This window comes from Spea bombifrons, chromosome 2 (genome assembly GCF_027358695.1).
Source record: "Spea bombifrons isolate aSpeBom1 chromosome 2, aSpeBom1.2.pri, whole genome shotgun sequence".
In the NCBI taxonomy this organism is placed as follows: Eukaryota; Metazoa; Chordata; class Amphibia; order Anura; family Pelobatidae; genus Spea; species Spea bombifrons.
Window position 1 is genome coordinate 68486478 of NC_071088.1, and position 25880 is coordinate 68512357.

At 39.3% G+C, this 25880-nt stretch overlaps 1 protein-coding gene across 1 annotated transcript; it reads right to left on the minus strand.

The window, feature by feature from the left end:
- Positions 1-6050: 6050 nt before the first annotated feature.
- Positions 6051-25774, minus strand: LOC128474787 (angiopoietin-2-like). Its single transcript, XM_053457185.1, has 9 exons — positions 25272-25774; positions 20328-20480; positions 17472-17593; positions 16693-16925; positions 16004-16128; positions 14112-14213; positions 8992-9158; positions 6537-6667; positions 6051-6242 (listed from the first exon to the last, which is right to left on the minus strand). Exons 1-9 carry the CDS (start codon positions 25578-25580, stop codon positions 6082-6084), a joined length of 1503 nt encoding a protein of 500 aa, XP_053313160.1. The 5' UTR covers positions 25581-25774; the 3' UTR covers positions 6051-6081.
- Between the last annotated feature and the right edge of the window lie 106 nt (positions 25775-25880).

The window sequence follows — 25880 nt, forward strand, 5'->3', positions numbered from 1 at the left end:
AGGGGCTCAGATGTAATTGGAAAAATCAACACAGTCATAGACAGTGGCGACTCTAGAAACAATATATGGGGGGGGCACACAAGATACCACAGTCAAACTGGGGGGGCATTCATAATTTCCAAAAGTAATGTGCTATGGAATTATACTTTTGTTATTGGGCTAAAATAATACTTGATCATTCAACATGGGAAGCCTGAAGCCACAACTGAGTGCGACTAACCCTTGAAATGAATATTATAACACAATAAATAACTTTTCCACTAAATGATTTCAGGGCCTTGAACGTTTTGTCCCCTGAAGTCACTACAACTTCAGGAGGGCATTTTATCTCTGGATAAATATAAATTAAATAATTCCTACTGTAAGTTAAGTGCCAGGAACAGATGACCAAACACACACACACCAACACAGGCTCTGTCACACCGACACACACACCAGGACAGGCTCTGCCACATAGGCACACACACACACCAGGACAGGCTCTGACACACCAACACCCAAACACACACCAGGACAGGCTCTGACACACCAACACAACAGGACACAATCTACGTCACAGACGTCTACAGCAGGCTGGATTTTTCACACTGCATTGTCGTTTATACCCCCCTTAGTGTTTTTGCCCCTTGTGTATTGATGCCCCTGCTGCCCATATATAATAATATTATCCCCAGTTGCCGATAGCAGGTATAGATCAACACATTAACACACAAACCAAGCTTTGCATGTATAGATCAACTGAAATTCACTTGTGATCTCAGCACTGAAGGTATATATCAAATAAACAGAAATCCTGTATTTGCAGGTATACAATAGTATATGAAACGTAGCATTGCAGGTATAGATCAAATACATACATGGAAACAGCATTGCAGGTATTAATCATCTGAATAAGACATACAAACACTGTATTTGCAGGTATACATAAATAATGTATGGAAATATATAGATATGGATCTACAGAATAACGCAAAAACCCAGCTTTGCAGGTATAGATCAATTGGAATTCACATAAAAACACGTCATTAAAAGGTATATTTAAAACCCCCTAAATTACATGCATAGATCACAGGTTGCACACCCCAAAGCCAGCCCTGGCGTCCACACTGCCCACACAGCAAGTACACTCCTATCATACCCAGGCAACCAGTAAATGCTGGTACCTGTACATGCTGGTACAGGGTGGCTGTAAGTGATGTGCAGATGGGCAGATGGCAGCATCAATACACAAGGGGGGCAGCTAACTAGGTTTCAGCATGTACTGGCTGACTTGGCATGATAGGAGTGTGATTGCTAACAGCAATCACAGTCCCATCATGCCTAGGTTCCAGCACTTACACATCCATGCTATCACACACACTCATTCATTCATATACTCATTCATTCACAGATTCATTCCCTCAATCACGCATACTCATTCAAACACCCTCCCCACCCCCTTACCTGCACTGCAGCTCCTTGATGCCGCTCACAGACTTCAGCAGAGGGCGCGGCCTCCCTCTGCGTTCTCTGGTAAAGCACAGAAGAAGCAGGACTGTAGCAGAGTAATGTGATGTCACGTGAACTCTGCTAGGTTCCGCTTCCTCTATGCAGTACAGAAGACCCTCCCACAGGTAAGTAGCAGGGCTCGAGGTGCGGCTCGCGTAAGATCGGTTGCCCTGGCTGCCCATCTTACGCGGGCCGCACCCTCTCTCTCCTCCGCATTAAAAAAAATTAAATACATTTAAAAAAAAGACGGGATTTAAAGTCGCATTGCGACTTTATTCCAAATTCGGCAGGGGGGCAACAGGGGGGCAAGGATTAACCTAGGGGGGCAATTGCCCCCCTGTAGCGACGCCACTGGTCATAGACAAAATGTTCGTTTTTAATACTTTGTGGAGAATCCTCAGCAGGCAATGACTGCTTGAAGTCTGGAACACATGGACATCACCAAACGCTGGGTTTCTTCTTCCTTTGAGATGCTTTGCCGGGTCTTTCCTGCAGCTGTCTTCAGTTTGTTTGTGGGTCTTTCTGCCTTTCATCTTCATCAAGTGAAATGCATGCTTGATTGGGTTGAAATCAGGTGATTGACTCGACCATTGCAGAATATTCTACTTCTTTGCCTTAAAAAACTATTGGGTTGATTTTGCAGTATGCTTTGGGACATTGTCCATCTGTTAAGTGAAGCGTCTTCCAATCAACTTTGCTGAATTAGGCAGAATCCGAGCTGACAATATATCCCCATTCACTTCCAAATTCATCCGGCTGCTTCTGTCACATCATCAATAAACTATGCCGTTGGAATCCATGCATGCCCATGCCATCACACTGCCTTTACCATGTTTTACAGATCATATAGAATGGTTTCATTCATGAGCCGTTTCAAGCCTTCTCCATACTTCTTCCCATCATTCTAGTACAGGTTGATCTTAGTTTTAGCCGTCCAAAGAATGCTGTTCCAGCTCTGAGCAGGCTTTTTTAGATATTTTTTGGCAAAGTCTAATATGGCCTTTCTATTCTTGAGGCTTATAAATGGTTTGCACCTTGTGGTGAACCCTCTGATTTTGCTCTTGTGAAATTTTCTTTTTATGGTGGACTTCTATAATGATATGCCTACCGCCTGAGGAGTGTTCTTCTAAGCTAGTGAGTGTGTGTGTGTGTAAGAGCAGTGTAGGTATTTGTGTGTTTTAAGCTGGTGTGTGTATATGTGTGTGTAAAGGCAGGGGAGTGTCAGGGCAGTGTATGTGTATATGCGTGCTTATGGGCATGTGTGTGTAAGGGCAGTGTATGTGTAGATGCGTGTTTATGGGCATGTGTGTGTGAGGGCAGTGTATGTGTATATATGTGTGTGTTTGTAAGCTGGTGGGTGTATGGGCAGTGTATGTGTATTTGTAGTGTGTGTGTAAGAGCAGTATAGGTATTTGTATGTTTGTAAGCTGGTGTGTGTGTGTAAAGGCAGGGTTGTGTAAGGGCAGTGTATGTGTATATGCGTGTTAATGAGCAGGGTGTATGTAAAGGCAGCATGTATGTGTTTATGTGTGTTTATGGACAGGTGTGTGTAAAGGCAGTGTGTAAGGGCAGTGTAAATAAAATAACCTCTGTAAAAAAATAACTGGGGAGCAGTTCTTGCCGCAGGCGCAAAAGGAGCTAGCTACGGCTCTGACAACCAGGGCCAGACATGGAATGACATTGTGCTGCTGTAGGTTGCATTCTAATGCTCATACAGTGTGGAGCTGGGCATATCCAGGGGCCCCACAGGGAATTCCCTAGTGTGGCAGATGACCAGTCCAGGACTGATGACAGCTGCCAGTCTAGGCCTAAGACTACATACACCTTTGGTTGGATCCATGATGTCATGGCACTGTCCACCCACATTATGTGAAGACCTTTGACACTGTATTACATGATGTTACATCACACCCACCCAACATAAACGGCATGCACAATTCACAGACAGCCACATTGACAGGAAACTGATCTGCATAATAAGCACAGATGAACCTTTTAGTAACTTCCTGAAAAGACATTGTTCATAATAGACATCAAAGATGGATGCCTTCTTGACTTTGAACTATGTATGAGGGTCCCGTGTCTAAAACCCAGACCACCTACCACTGCTCATACTTCCTGTCCACTTACCTATCTGATGCTGTTGCTTATTAGGGTAGTGAGAAGAAGGAGAATCCTAATTATTTGTTGGCATATAATCACCTTCTGGTCTGTGTGTACACAAGTAACTCTAATATGACCAGGAGTAGGGAAAGTGTCCATACTGATGTTTATGACCTGGAGGTCAAGTCATTGCTTATGGGGCATTTAGTCAAATCTCTTTCATAAAGAATATTGTTACCTACTGTATCCCTGAATATGATGGATTTGCTAAAGCGGTAAGTGGCCCTTACTTTATGCTAGTATTTCTGTTTTATTACTTTCCAACAATTGAAATGGCCAAAGAGGGACACTTTTGTTTAAAGACACATTACTGTAATGTGTGTGAAATCAACCGATGGCCTTCAGCAGCATACTAAAATAAGAGCAGATGCACAAGGTCTGGTCCCCTAAGTGGTATTATTGAAGCACTACATTCGAATCCAATGAAGTCAGATCTCCCAGACATCCTGAAGTATCAAGACTTCCTGTGCACTCTGACCCCAAAGCTCTGTAGTTCTACTAATATGGATTACTTTTTTAACAATAAAATCATATTATCAGTAGACCGATTAGCAATATATAGAATTTACTTTTTCAGAATGACTTCCAACATATGACATGAAAAAAGGGACACTTGTTTCAGAGAGTGTGGTTGGCGGCATGGCTTGGGACTTTTTGTGAGACATTGTGGCCTGCTGATAGCTAATTATGCAATTGAGCAAGTTACAAATTGGAAACTTATTTTATTTATACAATTGTATCTATAAACATATTGTTTGCTATTTATTTATACATTAATTTACCATTTAGTGCTGTACCTAAGTATGATACAATTATAATCACCAAACAATGTGAGCTCTAGGAAAAGAGGGACATTACGAGAAGAAACAGGGCAGGTAGATTGGGGTCCCAAAGTGGCGACTGTACCTCTCAAAGAGGGACATGTGACTCTCTGAGTGTGCTGCACAGTGGTTCTCTCTGCATTTTTTTAGAGACAGGAAACATCTGTCAAATATTTTTGGTAACTGCTTTAGTTTTAAATATTTAAACTATTTGGCAAAAATATTTCTGAATTACAAGTTTATTGTGACACATCACACAAAAAGAAGCAGCGAAGTAAACATCTGTATATTGGTTTACATTAAAACATGTTTTAGGATGCCAGAGTAAGAGGGATTTGAGAAAGCTATTCAGAATTTTTTTACATTATTCCTGTCCAATCTTTGCATGTGTTGGACTGGTGACAGGTTGGATTCTGTACCTAACATATATAGTCTTAAGATATTAATAATAATAAGTTCTTTTTAGCATAAAGATGTTAAAACAGTAACTTATTTGCTATAATTAAAGACAAGCCATTGTAAAACCAATTTAAACAACCTCTAGTAAATGTGTAACATTATTTTTCAAAAAGCCATAAAATTATTTATTAAAAACCTTGTAAGAAAACTTAGGTTACACATTAACCACTGTTGGTCACCATCCATGGTAAGATATGTATCCATTTGACATGTTTGGAAACACAGTAGCTTAGTAGTTCCAAGTTATCCAACTATAGCATTTAGAACATACATTTTAAAGACATTTTATCTCATGGTTGTCCATAATTAAAGTGTAACCTTATGCATCACACTCTTTTATGGCCACTTGAGCATATGTAGCCCAAGGCAAAGGGACAACATGTCCATTTGGACTGCAGATGTGCATTAACATCTGTGTAATGTATGAATAAGACACAGAAGTAATCCCTCGACTATTCAAGTCCTTTCCATGAGATACAGTAGGGATGATATATTCTCTCTGAGGAGATGTATAAAATTCAATCTAAAAATAGTATTAAGTGATACAAATATTGAAGGTCTTGATTTTAGTCATGTCAAAATCATTGTGGCCACAAAGAGAATCAGATAAGGACCACTGGTTACATAAGACAGGAGTGTATAGGTAACTACTGAAACAAGCACTTGCTTGTGGTAAAGTTTATATTGTCCAACTAGATGCCAGATGTGGTCCACTGAAAAGCTTGTAGGCTCATTTGTAAGACATCAGTAGGTGCCCTATTTCCCAACCTGAACTTTAGAATGGAATCTTTGCGTCCTGGTTAAAAAGTGGACCTTTGTATCCGTCTTGTGAGTCCATCATTTAATAATTTGTGGTCATTTATGATAATAGAAATTCGTATACTGATTAAATTACATTCATGTAAAAGACCAGTAGTAGTGTTCTCTAGTCACGCATTTCCAGAAGTGGGATGTCATATGTAAATTGTCATATGCTTTAATCTGTTATAGTCCAGATCCAGATTAGCCCAAAAAATCAGTAAAGTGAAAATTGACAAGGAGGATAAGAACTCAATGAGATCACGGGCATTAGATTTCTAGTCGTAGATCCAGACTTTTCTTGGGTCATAGCAGTAGCCGCAAAGACTATTGAAGCTCAGTCACTCATGCCTCAGAAGTCTTCAGGGCGAATCATCATACTGACAGTCTTCAGACCATGGCTCGGTCCCTTCCAATAGTGCCATTTCATGCCATTATACTTGGCTGTGCTAGGAGGACCAGGATAATAGATGCCATTTAGATTGGAAGGGCCACAGGCATCAAACCACCAACCTACAGAAGAATGCACATTTATTAAGGTATATATATATATATATATATATATATATATATATATTTGTAGCAAAAATCTATTTTAATGATATAAGAATGTATACTCCACTGTGTAATCTTAAAGAATAAAATTGCCATTTTAACTAGATAACCCTATTCTCAGTTAATACTGATATATGCATATATATATATATATACACACACACACACGTACACACGCGCGCACACACAGACACATAAATGGCTTGGATAGCACAGATAACAATTGCTGTGATAAATGTGGGGTATTTGTACCTCCAGATGCCATTTGAGCACATCTGCAACTGCACCTATCATTATCGACATCCTTTGTACTGAAATCCGTCCCTGTGGGGCTTAAGCTGCTTGTTCTTCCTGCGGTCCCGCTGTATCCCCTGTGCTGCAGCCTGTGGGGGAGGAAGACATATGCATTTACATTTAAGGGGCAGCAGATGAGTAGTCATGAGAAAACGAGTCTAACAAGCTTAAAAGCAGATCCAAGGGCGAAACAAGCATCTTAGAACAATGCCCTTGGACTGCACGATACACACAGATTTTAAGCTGGGTTAGAATGCAACTCTTGCTAGGTTGAAAATATTGCTCATTTCAACAGTAAAATGCAGAATTGACAACCAATGAAATTATTCATTACTGACAGAAAAACCTTTTTACCTTGCATGAGGGTTTAAAAGGCAGACAATAATATTCAGTTTTTGGGACCACATGAAATACACAACACAACTTATAATAAAGTTTCGTGAACAGGCTTGAATCTACCCAACTATTCATTTTTACAGAGAACGGTATTTACACTGACTGACAGTACATTCACAAATGACAATGCCACTGACAGAGCAGGTGATACATTAGTGCATTTTGGGCAGGATTTACTTAGATACATACAGTTCTAGCAAAGGTTCACCATTTAGTTCTAAAATTAAAGATTTCCTTTGCTTTTGTGTCTAGTTAACACTTGGACTTGTGGTCCATATGCTGCATTTTGGTTTCAAAGCAAGCCGTACTATTTTATAGCTATTGATTTGTTTCTTGTACTATGGGCTCTGTGCCTCCTGTTATAACATGAAGTTTGTTGTGCCAGTACAGAGTGTCTTCCTCTGGGACAGAAAATCAAAATGCCCAGTACAGTCTGATGTCTGAAAAAGAACAAAAGCAAAAATTGTCCTTTCCAGAGGTGCCAAGCCAAGCTAAATACCTTCTGTTTGATTATATGTTATTTGTCTGAGGAGGAAAAGCAACAACAGGCTTTTAGAAAACAAGTTCCTCTCCAACCAATACAAAAGAACATCCTGTTTGTCCAGATTTGGAGGGGCTTGTTAACATGATGGAAACAATTTAACGCCAAGCGTAGGGAAGGTTGTTTGAAGCGATCAGGTTCAAATTAGCCTAAACCTTTGCTGAGTTCCTCTCATCAGTGGTGCAGAGTTGTGTCTCAACAGAGAGTCAATTAATACGCTGAGTGTGTGACCAATAAACAGTAACCCTCTTCATGTAGGGCTCTGATATAATATCTCACACAATTATGTCTTAACAGTTTTGCTGACTAGCTTTGGGCCAATGCAAACTTACACTGGTTTGAGAAGTAACTTTATATCCCTAACCCCACAACATTTCAGGAATGTAACTCATAGACCAAATTCTCTGTTCACTAAAATCTGACATATTGTTGAGTTTTAAATGTTGAGTTTGCTATCCTATTATATGAAGGAGGGCATGGGTAGGATTGGCCATTCAGTACTCTCAACTGTCTCATGAGGAGGTTGACACCAGAATGGTTAAACTCTTAATTAATCACCAGGAGTACGCCAATGAGGTAGTAGGGCAGCAGCAGCATTGCAGGTAGATGTGTGAATGTCTTAGTATTTGCTGTTAGCATATGTATGTGTGTAGGGGTAGGTTAGTGTATGGTGTTAGCTTGAGTGTGTGTAAGGCCTGGGCTGGGAGTTTTAAGGCAGACAGTGTAGACACACAGTAGCAGGCAGTCCAAAAACCAGACCAAAATGTCAATAATCAGTCCAAGGGTACGTAGCACAGAATCGCAAAGGATTAACATGTCGCGGTCATAGAGCGAGATGTTGGTAACTGCATGCAGATGGTACAGGTGGTACAGCTTCGCAATACTCAAGCAATGCAGTGAGGGTTAGCAGGGTTTAATAATGCTGCAGGTAGCCAGGTTCTCACAGTTGATTGACTCTTGCTGAGTAGGATTGGCCAGGTATGTCCATCTCTGTATCTCTACCAATGGGAATGCTTCTGGACTGGTTGGACACGCCCTCTGTAGTTGCAGCTCATTTGCTCCACTCGACATGGAGTTCAGGATTCTGCAAGTGCGCCGCAGGATGCTGCATCTCAGCACCTCAAGGCCAGGGAAGCGGCCTACTCCACAGAGCCACACCGGAGGAATCTGAAGACATTGCCGGAGGTAGGTAACCCCAGAGGCCTGACAGTGTGTGTACGTTGGTGTTAGCATGACTACATGTGTTAGTATTATCTGTTACAAATTTAGTCAGACCTCTGAATCAGGCATACCAAATGTTGATGTTGAATTCTGGCTATTTGTTCAAGCTCTTACTCTAAACAAATTCAGTATGTGTGGATTTTTAAGTGTATATGCTTGCTAAAATAGGAGCTAGCTAGTTCTGCAAGACTCTTTACTTACGTAGAGAAGAAGAAGAGGACATGTTAGAACACTGAAATCCCATGATTCCCTTACCTGTAGTTGTGTTCCTCACTGCTTAATGAAAAGTGATCATACAATGAATATGCTTCACTGCCGTCCCAGTCACGCAGATGGATCCGCAATGAGTATGAGCTCTGGCTTGTGAGCTGGTGAACAAATTCATTTCCCAGCCAGTACTCTCCAGGTGGGGAACCAAAACCCTAAATAAAATAAAAATGAAATAGAGAATTCAGCAACGTTTCCAGTGTTAAAACCTATATTGCATAAAAACCTATATTTTGTACTACCACATTATAATACTATTTAGGGAACATTAAAATTCAGGTTTTAATATTTTAAACAGAGTAGTTAAGTAATTTGGATCAATTTCACAATTTAGCATTAGTACATAAACTAAAGAATAGATATGGCCGCACATGAAAATAACTAAATACAAGGTGCGTTAAAGCTACTGAATAATACATTAATAATAAATTAATAATTAATAAATTAATAATAATGAAAGTAGATCCTGCTTCACTTCAGGCTCCTTAGGTGATGGGGCCTTCTTCCAGCATTTAGGATCCTTGACAGGGATGCAGAGCATGGCTAGGTCAGGGGGTCAAAGAAAGTTCAGTGGGGAGGAGGTGGAAGTGATGGGGGTATATATGGTTAGGGCATAGGGGGTTCTTGGCTTTTTGTTGTGCCAGCTTACCCTGTGTTTTTGTCCCCCCCTGCCCTTTATTTTGTGATATTTACTAATTTTTCTTTTTCTGTTCTAGGATCTTGACACAGCCGGGGGTGGTAGCTTGCCAGGTTGCCGGGGGGTGTTATGTGGTTATTGCCACTGGTGTTAAAGTGTCGGTGGGAGGTTCCTGGCTGGGTGCGTTGCTGGAGCTTCGGGTGGGAGCGGGGCATCGTGTGATGCCCTCCCATAAGGTAATGCTTATGGTTCGGCCCCGGTTGGTCCTGGCAAGCTTAGGGGTGTTCTGTTGTATTTGGGTCATTGCTGTGTTAATGCACCTTTTTATGTTCACAGGTTGTGTGGCAATGATGTTAATAAATCGGATGTGGCCTTTTCATCCCACATTTGGTGTCTGTTTTATTTGGGGCGTTATTTGGGATGACATAGCCCGAGAGTCGAGGCTACCCCTGTCATGGAAACTAGTGTGTCTTTGTAAACCTTTAGGACACTGGTAGTCCCTATATATGAGCCTTGCTTCCAATACAGATTTTTGAAATTTTAAATACTCTCAAAACATACAGCCCACTTTCATTGGATTCATATCTGCACACTAGAGAGTTTTCCCTCTACTTCAGATCGATTACTCTCAGCCTATAAGACAGAGCATTGTATTGCTCTGGATCACAAGAGTGTGCTACCTCTCAGCTTACATTAAGTTTGATCTTTTGTTATAAAAAATTTTTCATGGGCATTCTCTTATATCAATAATTTATTTTAAAATTGTTTGGTGTTCTATGGTATATACTGTCAAATATCTATTATGTGGCATTATCTGTAGCACCCCTTGTGTTTGGTTCTTTAACTTTACATATAATCTGTGTGATGGGCCTTTAAATGTTTAATATTTACAATACGGGTATAAATATTTTAATGTTCATAGGATGGTTATTTAAAAATCTCAAGATTAATATGTGTCCTTTACAACATATAATAGCAATTACACCACATTTGTTTTATTGGTGGCTGTTTTTACCATGACTAGTGTATTTCTCTTGAGCACTTAACAAACCATCCAAGCATTGTTTAATCAGTAATATGACTTTCAAGAAATCTTAGTAATTTAACTATTCATTATACAGGGCTGACCAAGCTCTTCTTAAAGCAGAAGCCCAATAGGGTTTTCCTTTAATTATAGATAGTAACGTTAATGCATTAAAACCGCAACTCTCCTGCACTCTGATGTCTGAATATCTTAAGCGTGAAAATTAAATACAAATAATACAAATGATAGATTTTCAGTGCTATACTATGGCTTTATCTCCACTGCAGGCTTCATGCAGAAGAGAAGTGGATCAATGCGGTCAGCCAATTGGGAACGTCGGCATGCCAAACACATGATGGATTGCTTTAGACATTACTAGGACGAGCATATTACCAGCCTTTTTTTGGACAAGCAATTGATCCTTTAAAACCTGCTTTGTATATCGAAGAAAAACATGTTATGGTTGACATTAATTAAATTCCGGAAATAAAAAGATCTTGTGCTGATTTTGATTTTAAATATATATGTTTTTTGGACAAAAGCTGCGTAGTTAGTGCTTCTTACAGCCAGCTCTTGATTTTCGACTGTAATTATTAGTTTCAAATTCTTTAGAAGGAATGTGCACAATGGAATGAGAATGGCCAGTACACCATCTGTGTGCAGTACATGTGTAATGTAACAGCTCTGCTCCTCCTTAACAGAACAAACATTACAAGGCTTTTGTTATAAATGTATCATTTCTTGTCAGTGTAGAATATAAATATTTGTTTGTGTATTAGTTTTAAGTATGTTTGTTGGTGTGTGTGTATAGACAGACGTGCTTTTATGTAAACCAATTAGAATTTTCTGATGAAATGTGTCTCCGTGTTCTGCCTCTCCCTGCACACCATACCCACTGTCTCTTTCCCTGATGAAAACGACCAAATGCATGCCCAAGTTTCCACTAGACTGCAAAGAATATTTAGAGGAATGTTTACAATACCAAAGGCACTGGTGCTGTGGAGAAATTATTCAAGAGATGTTTTTTTTTATCTCTGGCAGAATCCTGTACATCTGTACTCCCAGCACATCACTCACTGGCACAACTAGGCCCACAATGGCCATAGGTCATAACAGGAAAATACCTGGTTGGTTACAGAACCAGGGAATATTTTTCAATTGAAAAGAACATGTAATTATTTAATGTGTGGTTTGCTGTACTTTAAATACCTGGTGCTATTTTTGGTCCTATGCCAGCCCTGACTAGAACATAGACGTTAATGCATACGATAGCTGTGTAGTCCCTTTAAAGTTTTGCAGTGTTTCCCTTGCAAATGCATGGGTGGAGGGTTCTGCAGAATCACCCTACATGCATTTGCCCCATCCCCTGCCCCCCAGCAACTTTTCATGTAGGAGATGTGTTCAGCAAGACACATTTCCTTGCACGTGATATACCTACCACCAGTCAGCCAGGGTGGACCTAGGGATACTGGCCCCTGGGTGCAGTGTTCATTTGGTGCACATATTCTACTCGTAAACTCGCTCTGACACCAAACACTTACACACTATCTCCTCTCTATCTCACACCACTAACTCTAGGCTCTCCTGACACTGACACACATATGGTAACACCATGCACACACACATACTAACACCATACATCTACATACACACATACTCTAGCACCATAAGCTGACACATGCTCATGCTAACACCCACTCGCATATGCTAATACCAACTATGAACACACTGATACCAACACCATACACTAACATACATACACAATTTAACACTATATGCTGACACACACTCACACCATATAGTAACACGCACACACATGCTTATATTATATACTAGCACACATGCTAACACACATGCTAACACCATACAATAACATTCACTTACTCTACCACTATACACTTACACAGACACAGTCCAACACCGTTCCAGAACCATAGCATGACACCTTTCTGTATTTGTTTCTTTTTCTTGGTAATTATGTAGCAAATATATTTAAAAATATAATAAAAAATACTTTAACCACCTGAAGAGTCAAATACCCCAACAATGGCCAGCCTGTTTTCTATACTCTGATGATTAATCTAATGTAGTTGTTAGTTTACATATCCACATTAAATCAAAATCATAAAAGAATGTGAAACACAAAAATGTTAACGTCATATAGATGATAAGACCTACACTCCTTGATGAGTCCTTGATGTCTGCAAACTCCTACCTCAAACTTTACGGGAAGAGTCTGTGACTCATGTGGCCACTCCCTTTATGTGGAATTAATTTCATGTACAGGATAAGTCTGAACAGACATCTATAACAGCAAACATCTAGACTCCCTTAAAATACCACCAGAAGCACATAAATGGCAGATAAGAATGGGCTAACCCACGAATCAATTGCAAATTTGCAAGGAATGATTTATTAGTTAACTTTTAATTAACATAGAGTATATGCGTAACTCCTGCTGGTTCCATGCGGCCAGCCTTGCTGATGAGGGAGGCCTTGTGCATTTCCAGAATCTGTCTCATGCCATCCGTAGACTCCCTCTTGCTATTGCGGCACAACAAAGATGGCAGCAATTGACGGAACTAACTATTTGAAATCTGCCACCCTTTCTCCCTCTAGCCCTTTTTAAACCATTAGGGGGCCATCACACCTTGCCCTCTGATGGCCTTACTTATGTTTTGCTATAGTGTAATCTATCCCAGTGCGTTCCTGTGTTCATATAATGCTATTTCTCTGTTACCTGACTATTCGGAACTCCAGCTCCCTGACCACCGCTTGTTAACCGACTACTCTGAACTCTGACTTCCTGACCTCAGCTTGTTGTACGGTTTTCCTGAACGCCAACATCCTGGTCAAGACTTGACTTGTTTGGTTCTTCCTTTGTGTACACTGGGAGTTAGTCCCTGGTCTTGGAGGATAATCAAAAAGTCTCACAGCTGCTGGAACCCCAAAGGCTGAACCCTAGGGAGGAACCGGCTGGATGGCAAAGAACTCTTCCGAGGCCTATGGGCTCTCTCCCATAGGACCACACAGCCCTACTTTGCACCAGTCTCCTCTACTACGCTGTGTGTGACAATATGTATTCTGTATTAAATGGTAAAACTATGTTGAAAAGCATAATACATATTTTCCATATCACATATTTTCCTATCATATCACATATTTTCCTTATACTCATGCAACTATGTCCACCAGAAGTACATATTTCTATGTGAATCTTGTTCTCTCACTATTCACCAGTTACAAACAAGCTAACTTTTTCATATTATTGAGAGTAATGTAAGACGTTTGGCAAAGCGATCCATAATCCAAACCATCCGTCTATAAAATGTATACCTTAGTGAGTGAAAGAGAGTAAACATTTTATGGTATCCAAAGTGCTTGTGACATGAAAGCATTATTATACATCAAACATCAAAACGTGCCAATTCTAGCAAAACTCCTTACGTCTTTGTATTCTTTCCAAATCCGGTGAAAATTCAAAGATCCGTCTTTACGAAGTTGGATAACAGTCCAGCCGCCTCCTCCGGTCTCCATATCACACAGAGCCTGCGCACAAAAGTTATAGAGGTATCACCATCTGCTCTTCATATACATCCAATGCTCACATTCTCTAATGTAACATAATGGTAAATTGTGCTTAGGGGATTAATGATTTTGTATGGTGTGTTTAAGTATATAGCTATTTCTTTATGATGGCAGAATATAGCAGATATAGACTGGAGTGTAAGCTATTTTAACTTTAAAACAGCCAGCTATGTGAATTACCTTAAAAATCATATCCTCTAAATCAATTTTTCTCTTTGTCCCTGGTTAAATATCAGAATTATATGAGATCAAGAATGACATGCATTCCTTACGTATGCTGTGCCCTGTCTGCCTCCTGCAACATTTAGTGACATATGAGAAATGTTTGATAAGTCATAGAAAGAACATAGCCAAATCCCAAGTGGTTCATTTAATGTATTATTTCCCTGTACTTGTCAGTGTTCATTTACCCCCACTGGAGGATTTACTGTTGGTATTTAACACGTAATAGATATCTACATGAACACCGGTTCCCTAAAAGCCACATTCTTTTCATTGTATGGCTTTTAAACGTATCCCGTATTGTGCTGTGCAGGGAAATTGATTTAGGTGGCTCCTATTGTCTTGCAAATGCTTTGCACGTGTGGAATGTACTGGGCACTTTAAAGATGGAAGAATTCTTTGGGTATTATTAAGGTTTATGTGTTAAACATGTCTCCCTGTCAGATTGAACACTTTCTCCATATGACAAGCTATGGGAACAAAGATATATTTGTTAAACAAAACACATTTAGCTCCCGATGGCCTCTGCTTTATAACAGCCATGACAATGGTATTACAATTAATCGTCACTAATTCATAGTTTTTTTGCATCAAGTTACTCCATGACTGTGGATATATGTATTTTGTAATGTTCACATACTCATATATAAAAGTTTTTAAAATCTAAAGAGAGTGTACATGTATAACTTTGAATGTTGTTTTTCCTTAAACTGTGGTAACTATCCTTGGTGCCACCTTATTACCTTTTAACCATCAAGCTTCTACTCCGTTCACCAGTGTCCAACGTCCATTAAATTGGATTCCTATGAATTCTACGTAGAGTTGACTACATCATGTAAACCATACCTTATATGCTCATAAAATATACTATAACTATTACCTGGTGATTAACCACTGAACTAGCATGAGCTTTCTCAGTGACTACCCTAAAGCGGTTTTAATGTTATCACATACTTCCACCGACCGGGAAATGTGGGTATATACAGTTGTGTAAAAAAGAATGTACGCCCTCATAATAAGGACATAATAACAATCATCTCTTCCTTAGCAGGTCTAAAATCAGATAAATACAACCTCAGATGAACAACACATGACATATAATACAGGGTTTAATGATTTATTCAACAAAAATAAAGCCAAATGGAGAAGCCATGGGTGAAAAACTAAGGACACCCTTACTGAATTAAGATGCCAAGTAGCAGACAGGTGCTGCTAATTAAATACCCTTGATTAGTTAATCATCAGCAATTGTGACCACCTCTATTAAAGCTGAAGTTTTAGAAGTTTGCTGGTCAGGTGTGTTTTTAACCATATCATTTAAAAAGGTTGTACTTTCTTTTTCACACAGCTGTATAAAAAAAATGGAAATTTATATAATAAAAATGGTGTTCCCATGTTCAAGCTTGTACCTAGTGTAAAGTTAGTAAATTGTGTGTCATTGTCAATCTGTCAATTAATGAAATGTAATCAGCAATATTTTAGGTTATTGTGAGTTGAGGAATAAAATGATATGGTGAGAGATCACTCACTTTCACAGTGTTTGTAGAGTTTGGGAAATGTAATGTGTACACTCCACTTGAAGTGAGTCCGGCTTTATAAGCGTCTGCACAGTCCCTGAAAGTCATCTGTTCCTCTTTTGATACAACTGGGATATCTGTTAAAAAGTAGAAGATACAGCTTCATTAAACAGTCACCAACCCAGGTGATGCCATTCAGATGTCATGCCAACGTGGTCACATTTGGAATACTACTTTAACAAGACAAGTTTTCAAACAAACTAGTTTTGTGGGTGCCAATGTTTCATTGCCTAAAATTTGAATATATATATTTATTTTAAATGCTATATTTTTAAACTGTTCACAGAGATTGGACGGCTACGTTCTGCGGGAAAGATGTTATCAGTGTTGGAAGTGTGATTCAGGAAATCTGGATTCCACAGATATTCCCATTGTTTCATTGATTTGCTGTGTATACTACTACAAGGTAATTTTAAAGCAAATGTTTTAATGTATTGTGTGATGATGATGTGTGAATAGGTAAAATTACTTTTTAAAAATGTCATTTATGCTGGACTACATCATATCTCAAATCGTGTAGCACTTGGGTTCCTTCAGTTTTCACTGTTGATAATCATGTTGTATATCTGTGTTCCATAAACACAAAACAATAGTACATTCAGACACAACAGCCTCATTCAGACACATAAGCAATTACTCACGGTTGTATTGTGAAACCAGGTTGGCAAGTTGTCCAACTGTCTCCATGATGAGGGCCTGTTGTCTCTGCAACATGCTGTTGTTGATCATTGCTGATGAGAGCTGCTGTCCCAGCTCCCCAATAAGTCCACCTTGCTTGAAAAGTTGTTCATCCACTTGCAGCTTCTGGGCTCTGAGTCCCTCTATCTCTTCCTTGTGTTTTTCTTCCATTTCCAAAACTTTATTTTCCAGGAAACTGTAGGAAGAGACAAGTGCAATGAACAGTGAAGAATAGGTTTCATCTATTTTGGTTTCAACGTGTAGTATATGTTGAAATGTTCTACTTCTTTATTTTTACAGTGGTTGACAAGCTGAAAACCTTTTATCCCACCTGATACTGAATGAAATGAATGCTGGAATAGTTGACTTTGAACATATTACATTATTTCCATTCCAGTTTTACTTGTGCTGTGACACTAAAAGAAGTGGATATTAGTCCTAGATGCTTTTGTAGTAGCTTTAGGTTCTCTGCACTGGTTATGACCATTTGTATTTGTATTTATAAATATCTATATAGATTTTTTTTTAATCTTCCCAATTGTTTCTTTACTTTAACAGAATAGGACTAAAACCTTTGCATTTCAAACTCTAAGCACATACAAATGAGAAATGAAATTAATTGCATAAAGTTGGGGTATCATCTGTGCTTTTTCAAATGGAACCACACCCTTCCCATCAAAATGTAGCTCAAGATGTGGAATGGACACTCAGCCAGTAATAGTCTGAATGTAATGACCATTACCCATTCTTTTCCCGCAGTTTGTTGATTTCCTGAGTCTGCATTATCAGTTCTTTCTCCAGCTTGTTGGTGGAGAGTGAGTTCTCCAACAACTGGATTTGTAGTCTGGTCGTCTGGTTTAAAACCTGAAACACATATTAATAGCAGCACGTTTGAAATGTCGTAAAATGAGCACTGAGAAATTCTACTGGGAAAGGGAACCTGGGGCAGCATTTAGATAAAGTTACAGATAAAGAAAATGTCCTGGATTTAGTTAGTTATAATATGTGGGTATCAACTATGCGAATGACTCAAAATAATCTAAATTAAATAACACTGTTGGTAATGTCATGCTACAAAGAGAGACCTATGAAGAAAATGTGGATCAGAGATCTGGTAATTTGAGTGCAAATATAAATGATTGATTTAACAGACATAACAAACATGGGTCAAATCACCCATGATATCAGCCACATTGCTATAGTACATACTAGAGCCCTGCGCGGGACTACTTTTTTAATCCTGCTCCCGCCCGCTCCCGCGGTTTTTAATCCCGCTCCCGCAATATGGGTGATCCGCTCCCGCTCGCTCCCGCCACATTTGTGGCCAATCCCGCCCGCTCCCGCCACATTTGTGGCAAATCATGCCCGCCTCCTTACCTGATTTCCCACGCAGTCCCGCGCGGCTGCCCTCGAGTTGTTCCCTCATGGCGTCTCTTCTCTTGCTCCGCCCAGGAACAAGGCGGAGTCACAGGAAGTGACGTCACATCACGTGACTCCGTTTTGTTCCTGGGCGGAGCAAGCTAGGAGACACTGTTAGGGAGCAGCAAGAAGGCAGCCTTACGGGACTGCCCGGGATTACCGGGACCCGCAGGTACAGTGCCTGACCGCCCGCTCCCGCCCGCAGCCCCAGCAAGACCGCCCGCGCCCGCAAGTTTTTTGGCGGGTCCCGCGGGACCCGCCTCCCAGTGCAGTCCTCTAGTACATACTATTCTAAATGTAAATCCAAGAAACGTGTAAGGATTAATATGAAAACACAGAATGAAACGGAATGCTATGGTAGTTGGTCTGGTTTACAAATGCTGGATACAGAAGACGCAGGAAGCAGATTCTGAGGAGGTACAAGAAAATACACGTTTTGTGGATGTAAAAAAAACACATGTAGCTAGGGAGGAAATAAGATATGGAGGACCACTTAGGAAATAAATGAAATATGAATCAAAAAAGATAAAGGTAATAAAGTGCCAAGGAAAAGTATGTGAACCCTTAATGTATACATTTGTCTTAAAATATGATATGATTTTCATCTAAGTTACAATAATAAACAAACACAATCTGTTAACTAATAAGACACAAATAATTGTATTGGTCTTGTCCATATTGAATACATCATTCATGCATTCACAGTGTGAGTTGGAAAAATTGTGTAATACACTCTTAATCCCTCTCGATTGTAAAACAAATTGTTATGTTACATACTACTTGTTATGTCTATGTATCTACCGATTGTACAGCACTACGGAATTTGATGGCGCTATATAAAACAACAAATAATAATAATAATAAAAAGTATGTGAAACCCCTAAGCTAATTGGAGCCAGGAGTTAGAAAACCTGAAATCCAATCAATAAAACTAGATTGGAGGTGTGTTCAAACATTTTGCTAGTGTCAAAAAACATCATCTTGTGTAAACAATCCCTCACAGAAAAAAAATCTCAGAAGAACTACAATCAAGAATTGTTGATTTGCAAAAAGCTGGAAAGGGTAACAAAGTAATCCCAAAGTGTTTACATATTCATCAGTCCAGAGTTAAATTGTTTATAAATGAAGACGATTTATTACTCGGGCTTCTTTACCTAGAAGTGGGTCCCTAGCCAAGATGACAGCTAACAGCTAAAGGCATGAAGGAGTCATTCGAACTGATTAACATTTATGCTCATGAGGAAGCTGTTGCTCTCCAACTTAACATCACTGTCTGATGTGTTAAGAGCACATTAACTCTTTACAACTCTACTTGGAAAATGTTTTGTGAACTGATGAAACTAAGGTTGAATTGCTCCCGAAGAACCAATTACACCTGACATCCTATGAATATGGCTAAGCTTAAACGGTTCTGTAAGGCGCTTGTTTAAGGTTATGGCTGCCAAAGGAGCTTCGATCAGTTATTAAATCCAAGTGTTACTTTCCCCCAAATCCCTGTCAATGTTTAATGGGTGTGTTCAATACAGACATGAAAGATTATCATTGTTTGTGTGAAATTAGCTTAAGCATATTGTGTTTGTTTATACTTGTGACTTAGATGCAGATGAGATCACATTTTATGAATAATTAATGCCGAAAACCAGGTAATTTCAAAAGGGTTCACTTACTTTTTCTTGCTACTGTATATTACACTCGAAATACACAGACCAGCCATAACATTATGACCACTGACAACTTACAGGACTTAAAGGATCTTCTGCTAACGTCTTGGTGCCAGATACCACAGCACACCTTCAGAGCTCTAGTGGAGTCCGTGCCTCGACGGGCCAGGGCTGTTTTGGCAGCAAAAAGGGGGACCTACACGTTATTAAGCTAGTGGTCATAGTGTTTTGGCTGATCCGTGTAAAATAATACTGCATAGTAGGCATTTCATAACGGCTCCACAATATGCAGGTTTTTTTACTTTCCTCAAATGCAACATTTTGAGGGGTTACTTAGTAATAGATCTTCCCAATCCTACCCACTCCTATATTTTCTTATTTTATTTTTTAGGTGTTATGTGTGAAATGTGATCGGTAATCCTTATACTTCAGGTGTCCGGGTTGTAAATCTTGCTCTAGGTAGAGAAAGGCACATTTTGCTGGTGAATGTGTGTAGATGCATAAATATGAGAGGATACCTGGGACTCCACGTCAGTCAGCTTACGTGTTTGCTCAGCAGTCTGTGTTAATAAATTGGTGCTGATTTCCAACATGGTAGCTGTTTGATTTTGTACAACATAGCGTGAGTCTCCCGCATCATTCCTAACACCATCCTGGATATAACCCTCCAACTGCCATAAAATAAAAAAAAATACATTGTTATTTCTAAACTCAATTAACATTAAGGTTTAATGAGGTAAACAATACATTAAATAAAATAAATAAGGTTAACAATGAAGTTTAACGCATGATAGCTATGAAAAATACACAAGGGTTTATGAGCTCTAAATGGGATGGTACACCACAGAGAGATATATTTGTATCATCAGATGTTCACTTTCTTATAATGTGGTAGCAACCCTTTGATCCTTAGGAAAAAAAACAAAGATTCAGTACCATGCTGTTTTATTTATAAAATGTAACAATTATATTTTTCATAATTAACATGAAACACATACCATTCTTATTAGAGAATTAAAAGCAGGAACATTTATTTAGTATCAGTTAGTCATCAGAAAATTTTCATGTGTAAAAGAAGAGTAAATGTTAAGACATTAGACTGCAGAAACTTGGATATTTCCAAGCTATAAGAAGAAATGTGGGAGTGTTTGATAATAGACTTAGGAATCATACTCCCTACGTCTATTATCAAACACTCCCCTATTTCTTCCTACAGCTTGGATATTTCCAATCATGTGTAAAATGAGAGTAAATTTTAAGACATTAGACAGCAAAATCTTGAATATTTTCAAGCTGTAGGAATAAATAGGGTAGTGCTTGATAACAGAATACTTCCTAAGTCTATTTTAAAACACTCTCCTATTTCTATCTAATGCCCTCCATAACATGGCTCTCTCTTGGTTCTACCTCTTTGACCATTCCTGCAGTTTCTCTTTCTCTGGCACTTGTAGTTATCCCCTACAGCTTTCTGGTGGTGTTCCTCTGGGCTCATTTTCAGGGCCTCTACTCTTCCCTACACACCCTATGACAACTTATATTTTCTTCTAGATTCCACTACCACCACTGTGCTGAAGACAAACTTATTTACCTTTCCCCATCCTCACTATGCACAATTTCATTGCCTTAGTGTCACACTTGACTCTCAAGTGACTATTAAAATACAAATCCATTCCCTTGTGATATCTCATCTAGATTACTGAAACTCCCTCCTTATTGGCCACTACCGCTCCTGCCTCCTGGATCACTCCAATCCATTCTAAACACCTCTGCCAGGCTAATCTTTTTATCTCATTACTCTTCACCTGTTGCCCTGCTGTACTACTGCCCTCTACTGGTTACCCATACCTTGCAAAATTATTTTAAACTCCTGACCTTTTATCTCCCCTTTCTTATCTCCTTACCAACCCTTTTACTCCTCCTAGCTTTTTTCTTCAACCATTATCACTTTTTCCCACTGGCATATCTAGAATTTTGTTGCTTTTGTACCTATTTTCTGGAATTATTTACCATATTCTATCACACTCTCTCTTACTTACTCAAACTTTAAACTTACTCTAACTAAAGACCCACCTCTTCAGAGAAGGATACAACCTACCATCCTAATATGCTTAACTTACATGCTGAAGAAACTATCCATCCTCCCTGCCTCACACAGCACTCTCTTCTGCTTCTGTAACCATATGTCTTAATTTCTTTTTCATCAAATTGCATATCAAATTGCAAATTGCTTCTCCCGAAGAGTTCCCGGGCATGCCCATGTGGTGCTTTGAAGACTGGTGGAGTTGGTTCTTATCCTGGGCTTGTTTGAAAGCAAACTAAGTCTTTTGATTGCTTTTAGTATCCACTGCTGTCAGTAGTTGTTAACTGGGGGAAAAAAAGTCTAATTTGTGCAATGGGTGAATGTTCCATTTAGCTAGACTGGGAGTTTTCCTAAACAAATAGAACATACTTTATTTTGGTCTTTAAATTAGCCCCAACCAACCACAACTATTGGAATCTTTGAAATCCCAGAGCACCTTATTCCATATGTTCTGCGGCTTTCTCTTGTGTTTCTGAATATGTCATAATCACAAGTCACTGCTGTAACAGCCACAAAAATTATCATTATTGTAATGTGTATAACAAAGAATTCCATTATACAGAATAAACCAACACGAAACATGTGTATTACCATGAAATTAAGCAGCTAGTCTATAACACAGTGGCCAAAGAGAGACTGAGATGATGAGTTGCCTTAATTGAGTAAAGTTAATGTAAGCTCAGAATAATGATCGGTCTTCTCTTTCCACAGAAACTCTCATCTCACCTTTTGGAGAACATAACAATCCCACTCTTTGTACGGCAAGAGTTTATATTAAAGTGCATGCCATAAGAACATATAATATTTTAGTAGCATTTTTCTGTTCTATTTAGTTTTAAAAACATCTGCTGGATTAAATGTATTCCATCTGGAATACTTAATTAAAATGTAAGACCCTTGCTCTGTAAGCAGCAGTACAACACACATCTCCTAATATTTCAGATGGCTTTACTAGGATTTTTTTGGGACCTAATAAAAACTATTTATGTGAATAAAGGAGTGTATTTATACAATTTATAAACAGTCATGCCATTTATGTACAGATAAGGAGTATAGAATTGTACAGAATAGCACAGAGTTCCTAGAAAAGTTAGACTAAAACGTCACAAAGAAATAGGTCTGCTACTACTTCTAAAGAGTTGAAATTGTCTGAATTCAGCTGTGCAGCAAACATTTTCCATACACATCCCCGATTCTTGGAGAAAGTGCTTAAAAAATAACCTGACGTCAGTTGAACAGATAGCAGCATGTTCTTGCCCAGGCTGACCAGGCCTATGGCAGCCTCCACTGTTCTACATCACCAGAGCCCCAGTGCAGATTAGCAATAGAGACAAAAGTAGCATTTGCCCCAGGGCCCCTGGTGGCAAAGGCCCACAGTTTTTTCTTATTCCATGCACTGCAATTCATGTATTTGTCTGCACTGAACAGCAGAAACACTTTGCTTGTTGTGTTGGGCAATGACGAGGCAAGGCCTATCTGGGCCTCTACATTGCCCAACACAACAAGCACTGTGTTCATGCTGTACTGGTTGAATCCATGGGGTCCATCTCCTGCTGTCGGGCTATTTGCACAGCTGTCCTTTTGCAGCTAATGCTTTCCTCGGGTGGACAGGCCTCTGGCCCTTCCTACTTAATGCACCCTGCCTGCCCTTGCTACACACCCCAAAACACGTGACCCCTCTGTGTGTACTACATATCAGCATATGTTAAAGAAAACAGTTTTTATACTGTCTTGTCTGGACTTGTTTTGTATTATGGTCCTCATTTGCCAGTGTTCCCCTACCAGCCCTGTTAAATAGTAATCCTGGGGTGCACTGAGGTAAATATATAATTATTGCATATAAATATATTATATATAATTAAGGGGTTTTTGTAGCAGTTTTTCCCCAGGGTGTCTTCTGATTTTGATCCACCCTATTTGCTCCAAAGCCTGGCTGGGAGAGGTGGCACTGGAGCAGCCTGAAAAGACGGAGGGAACCAGGAAGCAAGGACAACCATGAAAAACTTCAGGTAAGTTTTCCAGCACACTGCTACTAACCTACTAAGTACACAACAATAGGTTCTATACCATCACTAAAAACCCAAAAACTGTGGGATTTTCCCTTTATTACGTGGCATAATATTACTAAGCAAAACCACACAGTATAAATATATATATATATATACGGAGTCACAGCCTAGGCGTGCATTCACAAAATTACCTCATAGGATGCGTGTATGTGCTGATAATGCAGAGTTAGAATATCCACTTCTAACATATATGTACATTCAATGTCAACCAGACATTGTGAACATCCCGTGATAACACAGAACTACTACACAACATTTAAATCACAAGCTCACAGAGCTAATGAGTGGATATGCAGCAGACAAAAAGCCTAGATGACAATATGGACTTGTCTTTAAGGTTAAAGTAGAGAAAAAAAACAACGAGAAGCCAATCTCTCTCTGCCAATAATAGATTTCACACTATAAAGTAAAAACATTTACTGTTTTCTAATTTTTCTCAAATTTTTATAGAACAATATAAATTTTTCTAATATTGCTAATTCTGTTTGAACAAAAATCCATATAGGGAACTCTTTTCATGGAAAAGGGCAGTCCCCACAATGAGTGATGTCAACTCCGGCACAATTTTTGGCATGGAACATCTTAATTTAAACAGTGATCGGTCCAGGGATTATTCTGTTGAAGTTCTGAAATGAATATGTCCCCTTTATGGACAAAATTATAATTTGTCTAAAACAAGCTTTGATTTTCCTTGATCCATGATCAATACAATGCAATTATATGTTTGAACACTGATTAAGACCTGGCTAGCTATGTAATTAAATAACAAATTAAATTAACCTCTGAAAAAAACACATTTACTCTAGTCTAGAATGTATAATTAATAAATAATTACTATAATAAATATTGGAAAATTAGTGTGTACAGAGAGGCTTATTTACAAAGATTGAGCATTTATTCATAAAACAGAGTGGACGCGAGCCAAAGATTAAAAATCATATCTCACTGCATTGACTCTGCATTATAGTGATGGCACTGGCGAGTTTCTCCTTCATCAATGACCAAACGCAGTCTACAAAATCCCTAATTCTTAGAGTGAGGTGTGATTCATCACTTCATTGCAACTCTCTTAAAGCTCACTGCTTACTGAATAAACTTCTGTGTTATTTCAATTAAGTGAAACAAACCAAAGTCAAATACCTTCAACTGGAGGGCACTGAAACAGATTTCAAGAAGAGCAAGAAATGCCATCAGCCACCTCAGCTCCAGACAACGTTTATAAGAATTATGATTTATAAAACTAATAAGATAAAGTGAAAACATGTACAGCCACAAGAAGTGGCTAGTCCTAGTTTACCTTCAAATACTCTCACCTTTTGCAGCCACTGTGTATTGTTTTCCATGATAGTCTCCAGCTCCTTCAGCCTTTTGCTGGACCAATGATGCTCTGGCTGAGAAGGAGCATCCCTCTGCAGAGAATTGGACACCTGGAAGTCAGCAGGTGGAGGGTGACAGTTATCTACTTCTGGAAGGAGAAAGGTGTAACTACAGTGTCCATGCTGCACCTTGTGGTGACGCTTCTCGGGGATGTCCACTCCCTTGTGTTGAGAACCCATCACTATGTTGACCACCATCAAAAAGAGGCAGCACCTAGGCAATATCAAGGCCAGGGTCTTCAACATTATAGTGACTTTCTTGTACCACTTTACTCTTTTTTAAATTACTTCAAGTCCAATGGCTGCTGCAGGTGAAGTTTGAAATGTCTTTCTCTGGCAGAGCTCACCCATGCACTATGATCACTCACTCGCTGAAAAGCCCTGTTTAATCTCTCCCACCCTGCTTTAGTTAAACAGCTCTCTGTGTCTCTTCTCCACGTTGTTCTGTCAACTCCAGGAAGTTTTTGTAAGCAGCCCCCTCCAGCCGCAATATCTCCTTTTCTCTCCTCCCACTGTTTGTACAACTGAAGCTGGAACAAGTCCCAT